This window comes from Hyperolius riggenbachi, chromosome 9 (genome assembly GCF_040937935.1).
Source record: "Hyperolius riggenbachi isolate aHypRig1 chromosome 9, aHypRig1.pri, whole genome shotgun sequence".
Lineage (NCBI taxonomy): Eukaryota > Metazoa > Chordata > Amphibia > Anura > Hyperoliidae > Hyperolius > Hyperolius riggenbachi.
The window spans coordinates 62,805,305-62,820,093 of NC_090654.1; the positions used below are offsets into that span (position 1 = coordinate 62,805,305).

Below are 14,789 nucleotides of genomic sequence, written 5' to 3' on the forward strand. Positions count from 1 at the left end.
CAGCCAACCTGACAATTAAGCCGAGTAAGTGTCAGATTGGCATGACCGAGGTGCAGTACTTAGGTCACCGGGTGGGGGGGGGTAACACCCTGAAACCTGATACGGGAAAGGTGGACGCCATCCGGGCATGGCCTTGGCCTATCACGAAAAAGCAGGTCCAGGCGCTCCTGGGGACCACCGGCTACTATAGGAAATTTGTTCCAGCCTATAGTACCCTAGCGAAGCCCCTGACCGATGCCACTAGCAAGAAACACCCCAAGGTTGTTAGCTGGACCCCCGCTTGCGAGAACGCCTTCCAAGCCTTGAAGCAGGCGCTCGCAAGCGCCCCTGTGCTTCAAGCCCCAGATTTCAGTCGTTGGTTTGTTGTGCAAACCGATGCCTCGGACTACGGTCTCGGCGCAGTCCTCAGCCAGGTGGATGGAAAGGGAGATGAACACCCTATCCTCTACCTGAGCCGGAAGCTCCTGCCCCGAGAGGTAGCCTACTCCACTACTGAGAAGGAGTGCCTAGCGATCGTGTGGGCCCTACAGAAACCAATCCTATCTGTACGGCCGCTCCTTCACGATCATTACCGATCATAATCCTCTGAGTTGGCTGAACCGCACTGCTGTGACCAATGGCAAGCTCTTACGTTGGAGCCTGTCATTACAGCAGTACGACTTCACGATTCAACACAAGGCAGGCAGCCGACACCAGAACGCCGACGGGCTATCCCGTTGCAACGGAGAACTAGACCAGATATCGCAGGTTAGCGGCAACGACACACATCTTGCTGATGCATGTCTATCTGCCTTCTCCCCAGGGGGGGCTTTCACGGAACAGCCGTGAGAAATGCGGGCGAAGTGGAAGGAGCCGCGCAGTCCAATTTCTGATCGCTGTCTGGCTAAATTTGTGCAGCCATTACAGGAATCAGAACGGACATTCCTGTTTTTTTTAAAATACAAGTTTTTCTCCTCTGCCCCTAATTTAGGTGCAGGATGTTACATAGTTACATAGTTATTTTGGTTGAAAAAAGACATACGTCCATCGAGTTCAACCAGTCTTTTGAGTTGTTAATTATCTTAGACATATTCCCTGTGGAAGGCAGAATAACATGGAGGCATTCATTCCCTTTTCTGTTCTGGGAACCAGGTGACACCTAGCTGATCTCATGTAGATGTTAATTAACCAAAGGGTGATAAGGAGGCCTAGGTTCAGCCAGGCAGGCTACGAATCCCCGGGAGGTCTTGACACCTTGCTCCCTGGTAAGGATCAAAGGGAAGCCAGCTGCTAGCCCACATCCTGAATAACCTGAGGCTCATAGCATAATCCATAACTTCCCAGATCAGTCATATTTCTGGGGTTCCTGAGATGGCAGCTTTGCCAAACGTGGGGAAAGTGTAGCATGAGTCCCGGTGCTGGTTCTGAGGAAGTTTCAGAACATTTGGAGGTAAAGACTGCCAGTTAGGCAGTTTGAAAGTGCCCTGATGATGCCACAGGGGTCCCACCCCTCATGTCTGGTATCAGGGCGCTGGGTAAATCGAGACAGACCTGAAAATGTTAATAAATCTGCCCTGACCTGTACGGTTCTGTGAGATAGAGCCCATGTATGGTTAGATATGATTTCTGGTCCCCAGGACAAGGGGAGGGCTCATCTCATCTTCTAAGGGGGTATGTGGCCCCGCCCTCACTCCCTCCTACTGGATCAGGGGCATAAGAATGGCAGAGGACCCAAACTCAGTGTCCTCCACCCTGAAACTCCATCTTGATCTCATCTGTGCCAGCTTGAGGATATGCTGGCATCCACCTGGTCTGAACTCTGAACTTTGAGCTGAAACAAATGATTTTACCAAGGACTTTATGATTCTTCCCACAAAAGGACATCTTTCCAGGAACTAAGTATTTTTTCTCCCTTTCTTTTATTTTTCATACCGGCTATTAATGTCTCAATAATTGTTGATTTTAATAATTGTCTGTATACATTAAATATTTATATTGCTTTCAATAAACCGACGCTATCATCAGTTGTTGTTCTAACTACCCTATTATTCAGCATACACAGAAACTGATCCCAGGTCTCTGAAGAGACGCTACTATTGTTTGTTGTTGGCTAGACAGAATACAGCGTGTTTTAACCGTTTTTATTTGTAGATCTAGGCACAGACAGTCAGCGGGCTCCTCTGTCCCATGGTAACAGAGGTGGTGGCAGTTATACCCTGAACTAGTGTGTAAGTTGTAATTACCATACCTCACAGGCTCCCTTCTGGTTTGTCTACGGCCAATTCCCAGTCTTGACGGGCGGTGCAGTCGCAGTAGGGGTTTCAGCGTGCGGTAATATTTACCTATCCGTGCTCCTGCACAGCCTAAGTACAAACTTCCCCTCGGGCTCCCGCAGAAATATCCGAACCCGATCTGGTCCCCTCTACTTTTACTGCGCACCCAAGAGCCACCTGTGCAGTAGAGCAGACCCGATCGAATTCTGCCATTTCCTCTGGAGCCCAAGGGGAAGCTTTTACTGCACCTGTGCAGGAGCGCAGATAACTAAATATTGCCACACGCTGCTCATGGGCTACCAGTGCTGGATCCAGGAGGCTGAAGAGGACGGAATGGCCTCATTAGGATCCAGAGCCTTCCCCCTTCCGAGGTAAGTATGGTACACACCAAGGGCACTTTTTTCCTTACAGGATCTCTTTAACAAAGGTTCTGTGCCTAAGCGTACATGTAAAAAGGGCGCTAGTAGAATATCAGCACTAGTTAATTCCGATAGTAAAATATCAGTTATCTCTACTGACATTTTATTATAACCTAACTTTACGCTAACACTAGCCCTCCCTCTTGATGCCACTCACCGATCCCCCTTCATGCCCGCTAGTTGTAGGCGCGTTTTGCATAGTGGGTTGCCTCGGCACCCATAATTTTATTGGATGCCTCAGGAGCCTAAATTAACGCTTATAGCCACTCATTGCGTCTATTACCATTACCACCTATGGCGTTGCAATTCTAACCAAGGAGCCTCCGGCACCCTTTTTACCTGCTTTGATCCCTAACCTGTCAACAGGGGCTGATATTGTTTAGATGAAGTCAGAATAAGGTAGTTATTTTGGAACAGTGCCTCGTCGATGGCCTATTCTACAGCTTACATTGTTATAATGTGTTCTCTTTCAATAAAATAGATTTAAAAAAAAAATAAAAAATGGTGTATGTCCTTATCAGAAGAGAAGTGACTGCCCAGCCCAGCTCTGAAGCTCTGAGGGGCTCTTATTGGCAGCGATGTCCTCAGACCAGTAGTATGAGCTAAATAGAGAGAGGAGGAGTTTGGTGAGTTGATCATTCATTACAATTAGAGTGTACCAGTAGGGAAAAAAGTGCCCAGAAGGAGTAATTACTTCAAAAGGGAGAAGCGTGGAAGCACGAAGCGGGTCTATGCTACTGCACAGGCCCAGTTTGCCCGTGAGCTTGGGGTAGTCTCACCGGTACACCAGCCTGGCAGAGAAGGACAGAGGAAGCCTCTGAAGGATCCAGTGGCTTCTCTCTTCTGAGAAATCGTACTTTTACATTTGCAAACCTCACAGGTTTACTTTAAAGGACACCCGAGGTGAAAATAGACTGATGAGATAAACAATTGTATCTATCCTCCTTCTCCTAAAAATAACTTTTTTAGATATCCCAAAGGGTTATTTTATATTTAAATTCACTTTTTAAGTTTTTACTGTTTGATTGTTTCTGCTCAATGACACATTTATTGAAGTATGCCGGAGCTAAAATCTATGAACTATTGAACCTTTTTATCTCTTTCCTGCTCTCAGAAGCTACAGCAGCGGTGTGGTTTTTTTTAACTTATTCCCCCCTCCGCTCTCTCCACATCGATTGTCCCAGTGCGAACTCCAGCTAGCATGTCACGCTAGCTTTAGATTGGAGCGCACACGCTGGGAGAGGAGGAGGCGGGGGAGTGTCCGTACTTCTGCCGTCACGATGCGACGGCAGAAGCGAAGAGTATAGTGACATACTGCGCATGCGCAGCACAGTATGTCCGGGTGAAGGGTCAGGAGAGTCGGGTAGGTACCGGGAGCTGTAACAGATGAGCGGGACCCATCGGCAGGGAACGAGGGAAGCGGTAAGTATGTATCTTTCTTTCCCTCCACATTGCAACTTTGATTTTACCACAGCCTTTGGGCTGTGGTATCCTTTAAAGGTGGCCATACATCAGACGACTTGACAGCCGATCGTCCATCCAATTCGATTATTATGATCGAATTGAATGAAAATCGGTGCCGCCAAGTGCATACCCGACCAACAAAGCGGCCAATTTCGGGACGGAAAGTGGTCGCACGGTCGATCGCGCATGCTGCAAGATGTCGGGCCGAGGTTGGTTGGTCAGGTGCGTGGAGGAACAAGAATGAGCGACGAAATGACGTATACCCCGCCGCTGCTGCCACAAAGTGAGCCCGGTGTGTGCATTATACATTACATTTCCTGTAGCAGCCTCCACGTGGTGTCCATCTTGCGGGGGTCAGCATACACGCTATCGGCGCATAGCATCTGACGTCAGTTGCTATGCGCTGCTAGCGTGTACGCGTCTATGCATAACCCGGCGAGATGGACGGACACCGCGTGACGGCTGCTACAGGACAGGTGTATAATGCACACACTGAGGGGGCACATGCATTAGGGAGGCAGCGGGGGTGCTGACACGGCGGGCTCAGACAATTCACTGAAGATTTTGTGCTGAAATCGGACGGGAATCGGTCTGTGATGTATGGGCAGCTTCGACAAGAGACACATTTATCTCTAATCAGATTTGATTAGAGATAAATTTGTCTCTGTCGAATCTGCCCATCAGGGACGGATCTAGGGGGGGGGCAGGCGGGTATTTTGCCCCAGGCGCAGTTTGTTGAATTCTTAAAAAGGCGGCAAAATTATGATGAGAAGATTTGTCTGAGCACTCTGGCTGATTTGTGGTCTCGCTTACAAGCACAAGAGATGACGTGAAGATCAAAAGATAAAAATCTCATCTAATTTTTCTTGTGGAACAATCAGAAATATAGATGTACAGTGCTTCGCTGACTCACCGATGTGGTGCTGGTGGTGGTTGGCTGTGTGGTGGTCCAGGGTATGACAGTCACAAACACAAAGGCTGTGGTGTTGTACTGAGGTGAGGCAGTGCTGTCCTTGACCAAGATGAGGAGCTCGTATTTCGTAGGGTCATTTACACCGCCAGGTTTAAAAGAGAACTGGTTGTGAAAGACATCACCAGCTCCACTCACCTGGAAGACACCATTAGTGTTTCCTGCAAAAAAAAAAAGAGAGTTACGTAATAATATACACACAATTTTTTTTTTTAAGATTTAAAGGGAACATGAAGGGTGAAGTATATGGAGGCTGCCATATTTATTTTCTTTCAAGGAACACCAGTTACCTGGCTGTCCTGCTGATCCTCTACCTCTAATACTTTTAGCCATAGACCCTGAACAAGCATGCAGCAGATCAGGGGTTTCTGACATTTTTGTCAAATCTGAAAAGATTAGCTGCATGCTTGTTTCTGGTGTATTTCAGACAGTACTGCAGCCACACAGATCAGCAGGACTGCCAGGCAATTGGTATTGTTTAAAAGGAAATAAATATGACAGCCTCCATGTATTTCTGTTTGTCTGGGGTGTTGGAGAGACTTCACAGCTGGAAGAAGTTACATTTACATTAGGGCTCAACCCACACATAGTACCTGGTTGATCTCAGATAAGGATTCAAACCTCACATCATCCCCTGGTGATTTTCAGATCAGACCATGGTAGTCCTCAGCTTGCCTCTACTGAACTCCAATATGGTCTCAAAACCTCATACAGTTCTCAAATTATCTCAGACAGGGACATAACTTAAAATCACTGGGACCCCCTGTGAAACTTTGGATGGTCCCCCCCCCCCCAGCTGTCGTTGCTGGAGGGGGGAGCGCTGATGGTAGCCCGAGGTGAGAGAAGGGGGAGTCGGCGCCCCCGTCCGTGCTGCTGTTTGTGCCTGCTGCTTCCCCTTCCTGTGCACCCCACCTGCTCTTAAAAATGGTCCTGGAGGGCCCCAGAGCCAGGGGCCCCCCTCAGGCTTCTCCCCCTCAGGTCCCTTCTGCAGCTGCATCCCTTGCAGAGGCTATTGTTGTGCCCCTGATCTGAGATGACTCCTGACTTGATCCCAGATAAGGGACCGATTTCACACGCTCTCTCCTGGCCAAAACTTGGTTGAGTCTTCCTTATCCCCTCTTCTCCAATGCATTGGCAAGAGATCTGGAGTTTGGACTGACGGATAACCTTGGCTGACTCCACTGTGCTCACTCCCACTCCATTGTCCCTTCATCTCCACCATATCAACAGAACACATCGCTAATCTGGAGGCTAGTGAAGCTTCTGTACAGCATTAGGTCCCAAACCCTACAGGCGGAAATAAATTGCATGTGTGAATGTAGCTTAACTGTCCCTCAGATGAGCTCACAATCTATGCATCTGTTCAGCACTTAGTCCTGATGACAGCTGGTAAAAATAATTGTGTGTGTGTACCTTGCTTTAGGGCTCAGATCTTACAATGATACCACCTCATCTGAGACAAGGACTCAAGCCTTATACAGTCCTCAGCTGTCCTATAAAGGTGAATTGATCTATGCATGTAGTAGACTTTTCTGGTCTGAAGTGATAATTCATGATCTTTTTGGGTGACTGTCCATCATGTGTACAAAAGTATGCCAAAGAAAGTCGCTCAGTCTTTCCCCTGTGAGGCTAGATCCGGCCACTTCTGCTGCCTGCTCCCTAGCACCCAAGCTACTGCTCCTCAAGGACGCCATGCCTGCTCCTGTGCACCACCAGATGAGCTGAAAGGAGACTACCCACTGCCCTTGGTCAATAGGTTGGGTGAGCTGTGGACATTGACCTCTGACTCACCCCCTCCCCCTTCCCTGCTTCTGCTCTGGTTACGACTCCTGCCCCTACTGCCCCCCACCCCCCTACTGTACTGGGTCTGACCAGCGTAGCACCGACATGCTAAAGAACAGTGATGGCACCACAAGATGGCAGCCACAGCAACACAGCACTTTACCTACTCTCCTCTTGTACTACTCTACCTCCATACCCCCCCCCCTTCCTTGACCTACTCTACCCTTGCTTCCCCCCACCCCGGGATCTGACCTGCGTGGCACTGACTTGCCATAGAAAAGTTGATGGCGCCCTAAGATGGCAGCCGCGGCAATACGGGACTTGACACTGAAGAGTGGCAGCTGAGGCCACTGATTCACAGCCCCTTTCCCTCTTGGCCTTACCCTAGCCCTCCTTTCTGCTCCCTGTTTGTTTACATTGTACCATCGCCGAACCTGTAAGCCCAAAGACCAATTTTGGGTACAACTGCCTATGGTCAATAGGTTGGATGAGCCGTGGACATTGACCCCTGACTCACCCCCCCTTCTCTGCTTCTGCTCTGGTTACGACTAGTGTTTGGCAAACATCTAGATGTTCGGGCCGAACAGGCCGAACATGGCCGCGATGTTCGGGTGTTCGAGCCGAACTCCGAACATAATGGAAGTCAATGGGGACCCGAACTTTCTTGCTTTGTAAAGCCTCCTTACATGCTACATACCCCAAATTTACAGGGTATGTGCACCTTGGGAGTGGGTACAAGAGGAAAAAATTTTTTAGCAAAAAGAGCTTATAGTTTTTGAGAAAATCGATTTTAAAGTTTCAAAGGGAAAACTGTCTTTTAAATGCGGGAAATGTCTGTTTTCTTTGCACAGGTAACATGCTTTTTGTCGGCATGCAGTCATAAATGTAATACAGATAAGAGGTTCCAGGAAAAGGGACCGGTAACGCTAACCCAGCAGCAGCACACGTGATGGAACAGGAGGAGGGCGGCGCAGGAGGAGAAGGCCACGCTTTGAGACACAACAACCCAGGCCTTGCATGAGGACAAGAAGCGTGCGGATAGCAATTTGCATTTTGTCGCCATGCAGTAATAAATGTAATACAGATGAGAGGTTCAATAAACAATAAACAGTAATTGGTGTTGTCCAGAATGCGCACAATGCGTGGGTCGCGTTCAATGCAGTCCTAGGCCGAAGAGGTCATAGCCTAGGGTCACAAAAACCTGTTTATTTGGGCAATTTCAATGGTGGCGAGTCTGACGTACATAAATCGCAGCAATGGCCGTTAGCAACGTCTGAATCTCACGAAATGTCTCATGCAGGTAGAAGACATATTGTTAGACTTGGGCTCCAAAGATGGGTTCCCTACATCTCTGCAAACCAGAGTTACAGGGCTCCAAATTTGGTAAAATCCCCCATAGGCTTTCATTGGGCCTCCTATTTACAGTTCCAAAATCTCACATCTTTTCAAAGGGCAATTGCTCAGCAGTGGCAAATTTTCTAGCATTGTAGGGACCCTTAGGGGGAACATGACTGGTGAGTTTCGGGCCCCTAGGCCAAAGAGGTCATAGCCTAGGGTCACAAAAACCTGTTTATTTGGGCTATTTCAATGGTGGCGAGTCTGACGTACATAAATCGCAGCAATGGCCGTTAGCAAAGTCTGAATCTCACGAAATGTCTCATGCAGGTAGAAGACATATTGTTAGACTTGGATTCCAAAGATGGGGTCTCTACATCTCTGCAAACCAGAGTTACAGGGCTCCAAAATTGGTAAAATCCCCCATAGGTTTTCATTGGGCCTACTATTTACCGTTCCAAAATCTCACACCATTTCAAAGGGCAATGGCTCAGCAGTGGCAAAACTCACCAGTCATGATCCCCCTAAGAGTCCCTACAATGCTAGAAAATTTGGTACTGCTGAGCCATTGCCCTTTGAAAAGATGTGAGATTTTGGAAAGTGAAATAGGGAGGCAATGAAAGCCTATGGGGGATTTTACCAATTTTGGACCCCTGTAACTCTGGTTTGCAGAGATGTAGGGACCCCATCTTTGGAATCCAAGTCTAACAATATGTCTTCTACCTGCATGAGACATTTCGTGAAATTCAGACGTTGCTAACGGCCATGGCTGAGATTTATGTACGTCAGCATCACTACCATTGAAATTGCCCAAATAAACAGGTTTTTGTGACCCTAGGCTATGACCTCTTTGGCCTAGGGGCCCGAAACTCACCAGTCATGTTCCCCCTAAGGGTCCCTACAATGCTAGAAAATTTGCCACTGCTGAGCAATTGCCCTTTGAAAAGATGTGAGATTTTGGAACTGTAAATAGGAGGCAAAATGAAAGCCTATGGGGGATTTTACCAAATTTGGAGCCCTGTAACTCTGGTTTGCAGAGATGTAGGGAACCCATCTTTGGAGCCCAAGTCTAACAATATGTCTTCTACCTGCATGAGACATTTCGTGAGATTCAGACGTTGCTAACGGCCATAGCTGCGATTTATGTACGTCAGACTCGCCACCATTGAAATTGCCCAAATAAACAGGTTTTTGTGACCCTAGGCTATGACCTCTTCGGCCTAGGACTGCATTGAACGCGACCCACGCATTGTGCGCATTCTGGACAACACCAATTACTGTTTATTGTTTATTGAACCTCTCATCTGTATTACATTTATGACTGCATGGCGACAAAATGCAAATTGCTATCCGCACGCTTCTTGTCCTCATGCAAGGCCTGGGTTGTTGTGTCTCAAAGCGTGGCCTTCTCCTCCTGCGCCGCCCTCCTCCTGTTCCATCACGTGTGCTGCTGCTGGGTTAGCGTTACCGGTCCCTTTTCCTGGAACATCTTATCTGTATTACATTTATGACTGCATGCCGACAAAAAGCATGTTACCTGTGCAAAGAAAACAGACATTTCCCGCATTTAAAAGACAGTTTTCCCTTTGAAACTTTAAAATCGATTTTCTCAAAAACTATAAGCTCTTTTTGCTAAAAAAAATTTTCCTCTTGTACCCACTCCCAAGGTGCACATACCCTGTAAATTTGGGGTATGTAGCATGTAAGGAGGCTTTACAAAGCACGAAAGTTCGGGTCCCCATTGACTTCCATTATGTTCGGAGTTCGGCTCGAACACCCGAACATCGCGACCATGTTCGGCCCGAACCCGAACATCTAGATGTTCGCCCAACACTACACGTGACCCGTTCGGCCAATCACAGCGCTAGCCGAACGTTCGGGGAACGTTCGGCCATGCGCTCTTAGTTCGGCCATATGGCCGAACAGTTTGGCCGAACACCATCAGATGTTCGGCCGAACTCGAACATCACCCGAACAGGGTGATGTTCTGCAGAACCCGAACAGTGGCGAACACTGTTCGCCCAACACTAGTTACGACTCCTGCCCCTACTGCCCCCCACCCCCTTACTGTACTGGGCCTGACCAGCGTAGCACCGACATGTACTTGTCAAAATAAATCCGTTTCTGATTCTGACCTGAAGCAATGACCAAAGATTGATTTTGGGAACATTTATCATAGTGTGTAGCTTTAATGTAGCCTATAAGGCACTGACCAGTCTGTTTTCTTAAGAAGAAGGAGTTCAACTCTTTCTTGGAATGCCATTTACCTATACATTCAATAATTCAGTATAATACTAATACCATGGCAAAAATTGGAATATATATACTGTATACTTACAAGGATAGGGCCTATCTGTATGGCATTCGTATATTATCCCTGTATCTGTGTGGGTTTCCTCTGGGCACTCCGGTTTCCTCCCACATCCCAAAATCATACAGATAAGTTAATTGGCTTCCCCACCAAATTAGCTCTAGACCATGATGGACATATGACTATGGCAGTGACTAGATTGTGAGTTCTACTGAGGGGCAGTTAGAGACACAACTATGTACTCTGTAAAGGGCTGTGGAAGGTGTCAGCTCACTAAATACTAAATAATAGTAACAATAAGGCACAACTTACCGGGATCAGTGAATAATGGCGCACAGCGCCTATGCATAAAAATGGCGCCGCATTAAAAAGATACGCTTATCGCTATTTATCGTTAGTACTGCATAATAATGGCGCACAGGGAAAAAAGAAGAAAAACGGCACACACTAACGTTATTTATCAATAGTGGCACACACTAACGTTATTTATCAATAGTGGCACACACTAACGTTATTTATCAATAGCGCCCTACGTAAGCCAAACTGCAGACGTTATTTAACTGCAAAACGGGGAATGGATTTAATGTAACACTGTCAAGGTTAGGGTTAGGCACCACTGGGGGGGTCTTAGGGTTAGGCACCACCAGGGGGGTCTTAGGGTTAGGCACCACCAAGGGGGTGGTTAGGGTAAGGTACAGGGAGGATTCTGTGTGAGAGTAGTGTTAGGTATAGTTACAGTACAATATACACCACCAGGGGGGTGGTTAGGGTTAGGCACCGCCGGGGGGGTTTAGGGGTTAGGGATAGGTACAGAGAGGGTTCTGTGTGTTAACGCTAAATAACGATAGGGCTTTAACGCTAAATAACAATAAGGCTTTAACGTTAAATAGCGATAAGCAGCAAACGGATTAGCGGCAACACTGTGCGCCATTATTCACAGGCGCCATTTTCAGATGGATGCCAACTTACCACCCACAATGCTGTAATAGAGCACTGCATTTGTAACGTCCTTGTCGCTGCATTGCAGTGATACAACTGGGACTGTTGTTGAGAGGGTGGAATAGATCGTCTTGTGATAAAATGGAGGATTGCAGACAGGAGGATTATCATTATAGTCCTGTACAGACAGCATAAAAAGACAGGACAGAGAACAATCCAGAGGTCACATACATACATCACATTTCCTGCATTTCACTTTAAAAACACAACATTTCATAAATTTCATCAAAAGAAAATACACATTATTTATGAATTGAACACGTAACAGAAAGTATATCGAAATCTCAGGAGGCTAAAAAACCCTTAAAATCTTCCAACAATGCTTTAAATAAGTAAAATTGCCGATCTGTTGCTGCCAAACGAATTCTGCTAAACAGGACCCTATGATGACGTACAGATTACCAATGACTTTTATTATATCACTTGGCCAATCCTTACATACGCGTGGCAGCCAGGTTCTACAAAATTGTACGGATGGTTTACCTTTGAATGTTCAAAGACATTGATTTGACATACCTATTTCTTCTGTTTTGTAGCTTTGCCAGCTATCCATGTAGAATCTGGTTGAGTTGTTTTCAATGTCTTCCAAAGAGTCCACCATAATTGTTTCTATGCTGCAATCTAACTAAAAAACAATGGCTTGACTTCTGGCAGAAACTGTCAAATATCCACTTCTGTGAAACCTTATAGCCAGCATTGTTCAGTACAAGGTTAATGGTGTGTTTTGGGTTTTTTTTTAAAGGGAGGTCCGGATGGCAGGAATGGACCCAACCAACAGAGTGACTACAGACATCATGACGACTCCCTAACCTGACTAACGGTGGCCACACAATACAATTTTCTACATTTCTTTTCAATTCAAGATTTACAATCACTTTTTCTGATTGATTTTAACATTTGAAAAATCTAACCAATGTATCACACGTGTGTTCAATTTTTCCCCAATTATGCAAAAAATAATAATTGAAAACTCTGAAAAAAAGGCTTGCGTCTCTACATTATGAAATTGTCAATCTACTACACACCATACAATCTTGCAAAAAATTGATCCGAAATTTACGCCACTGCGGATTGAGAACAACTGAAAAAAAGGGAAATCTAATTTGAATTTTCAGTCAAATTTGTGTTTAAAAAAAAAGCTTTAGATCTTTCAATAGAAATTATGGTTTTTATTGAATACATTTTATGATTGGCTCAATGTGCTCTGTAAACATAGGCATATACGTACTGGATGGGGTAAACAATTGATAGCTACCTAGAATCAATAATTACCACCTTGCCACTCTCAATGTTAGATGACATGGCACTGGCAGCAATTCTACATAACAGCTACAAAGGAGCTCATTGTCTTTTTGCTTTGCCCACCCACCAGAACTAGCCTCTGACATAGGCGCCTCCCCATCATCCCTCTTTCCTTCTCTAATGATCAGTACAGGATTCTTGGTTACAGACAAGAAGCACGTCTAGAAGGAGCTTGTGTAGTTCAGTGCCACCCCAACGATCAAGTAGTGTTTGTTTAGGGTAAGACAAGATTGAAGATGTGTATGTAGCTAAAGTGTATGGGCACAGACTGGCAAGTGGCAGAGTCTTCTAAGAGGCCTCAGACCTCCTTACCTGCACATTGATGGTGATGCTACAGAAAGTGGTCCTCTGATGCACTGGATCTGGCATGATGTCATTATTTACATCCACCACTTGGATCTGCAGATTATAGGTGGATTTTATCTCGTAGTCCAGGGGTCCAAGTAACATAATCTTCCCTGTGTGTGTAGAAATCTGTTTTATTTATTCCTTTATATAATGCTGACTTATACCATAGCACTGTAAAAATAAATCTGAGACATTCGCATTACTCTGTGTATCAGAGGAGATGACAGTCTATCCTTTCTCTCATAAGGTCAACCAAGACAAGCATGGGGAAGAGACATGGGCCCATATGCAATTCACTTTTTCTCCATAGTTTTCTCCTAGGTGATATTTTTAAACTTGTCAATAAAATGCCTTTTACGCCACCAGAAATCAAGAAAATGCTCAAAATCATTTTTATAGTACTTAGTCACCTACTTTGATACTTTTTTAGTTGAAAAGTGCTGGAAAGTTATTAAAAATTGAAGATGAAAAATTATCCCCTAGGAGAAAACTCAGGTGACAAAGAGAATTGCATATGGCACATGGTCTATACACTTACAAATCTATAGCACTAATGGTAACCATATATCTACCTGACTTTGCAGCCAATCAACCGTTCAATTCAATAATTATTATTGAATTGGATGAAAATCGGTGCCACCACAAGCATGCCCGATCATCAATTCAACTGATTTTGTGCCGATATTGGTTGAATATATTGATTGGACATCCTAGGAAATCGGCGTGCAATAATTGCAAACTACAAGCAATGGAACCCCCCCAGCTGCTGTCCCCCAAAATGTTTTATGTGCCCCCCCGGTGCCCATGCATTTATACTTTACCTGTCACGCTGTGCCCAGAGCAGACCCGGATTTACATCACAGGAGCCTTTAGGCAAGGCACAGATGTCCTGGCACCATAGACTTTACTCCCCATGAACCTACAAACCCCACACCAAACCGCACCACAAGTGTGCTGGATGGCCCAGCTGTCACTTCTCCCTTACTTCCCTTGTCCGTCATAGGTAGCTACAGGTGTCCCTCTTAGCATTAGGTAGCCAGAAGTACCCTCAATATTAAGTAGCTAGAGGTGCCCCTAAGTATTAGGTTATTACGTAGCTAGAGGTACCCTAAGTATTGGGTAGCTAAAGGTGCCCCCGGCTGAAGGGAGATCTGGTCAGTGGAATGCCGAGAGCAGGGTAAGCAACCTCTCATTTACACTCTCATTGGGACTCTGCTTAGGGAAGGATGGAGGAAGTCACTAGGGGAGGGAAGTGAGGCACCTTTCCATCATCAGGCCCCTGTAGGCACATGCCTTTAGTGCCTTATTATAAATCACGCCTTGGCCCAGGGTATCCGCGCTGTATTTCCGCATGCCACGTCACATACGCACCCCATGTGCTATAACATCGGCAGCAAAATGGGGCACCGCGCCAGTGCGACTCCTGCGACAGCTCCTGCTCGCCATCAACAGGAGCTGTCTCTAGGGGAAGCCACGTGGTACCCGAGATGTCTGCAGATCGCCGCCGTTGGAATAGCTGGGAAGGTGAGTCACTCTGCCACTAACTATTCTTTCGCAGGGGTATCGGAGACATGTTGGAGTCGGAGGACCACACAGCAGACCACCGA

General features: G+C 46.3%; 1 protein-coding gene across 1 annotated transcript in view; it reads right to left on the reverse strand.

Moving 5' to 3' along the window:
- The window catches only part of LOC137533436 (cadherin-related family member 4-like), an 84,985-nt gene that overhangs the window by 37,502 nt on the left and 32,694 nt on the right, over positions 1 to 14,789 (reverse strand). The window contains exons 11-13 of the mRNA XM_068254827.1: positions 13,147 to 13,292; positions 11,503 to 11,650; positions 5,049 to 5,266 (exon numbers count right to left, since the gene is read on the reverse strand). Coding sequence (XP_068110928.1) covers positions 5,049 to 5,266; positions 11,503 to 11,650; positions 13,147 to 13,292 — 512 coding nt within the window. The remainder of the gene's footprint in view (positions 1 to 5,048; positions 5,267 to 11,502; positions 11,651 to 13,146; positions 13,293 to 14,789) is intronic.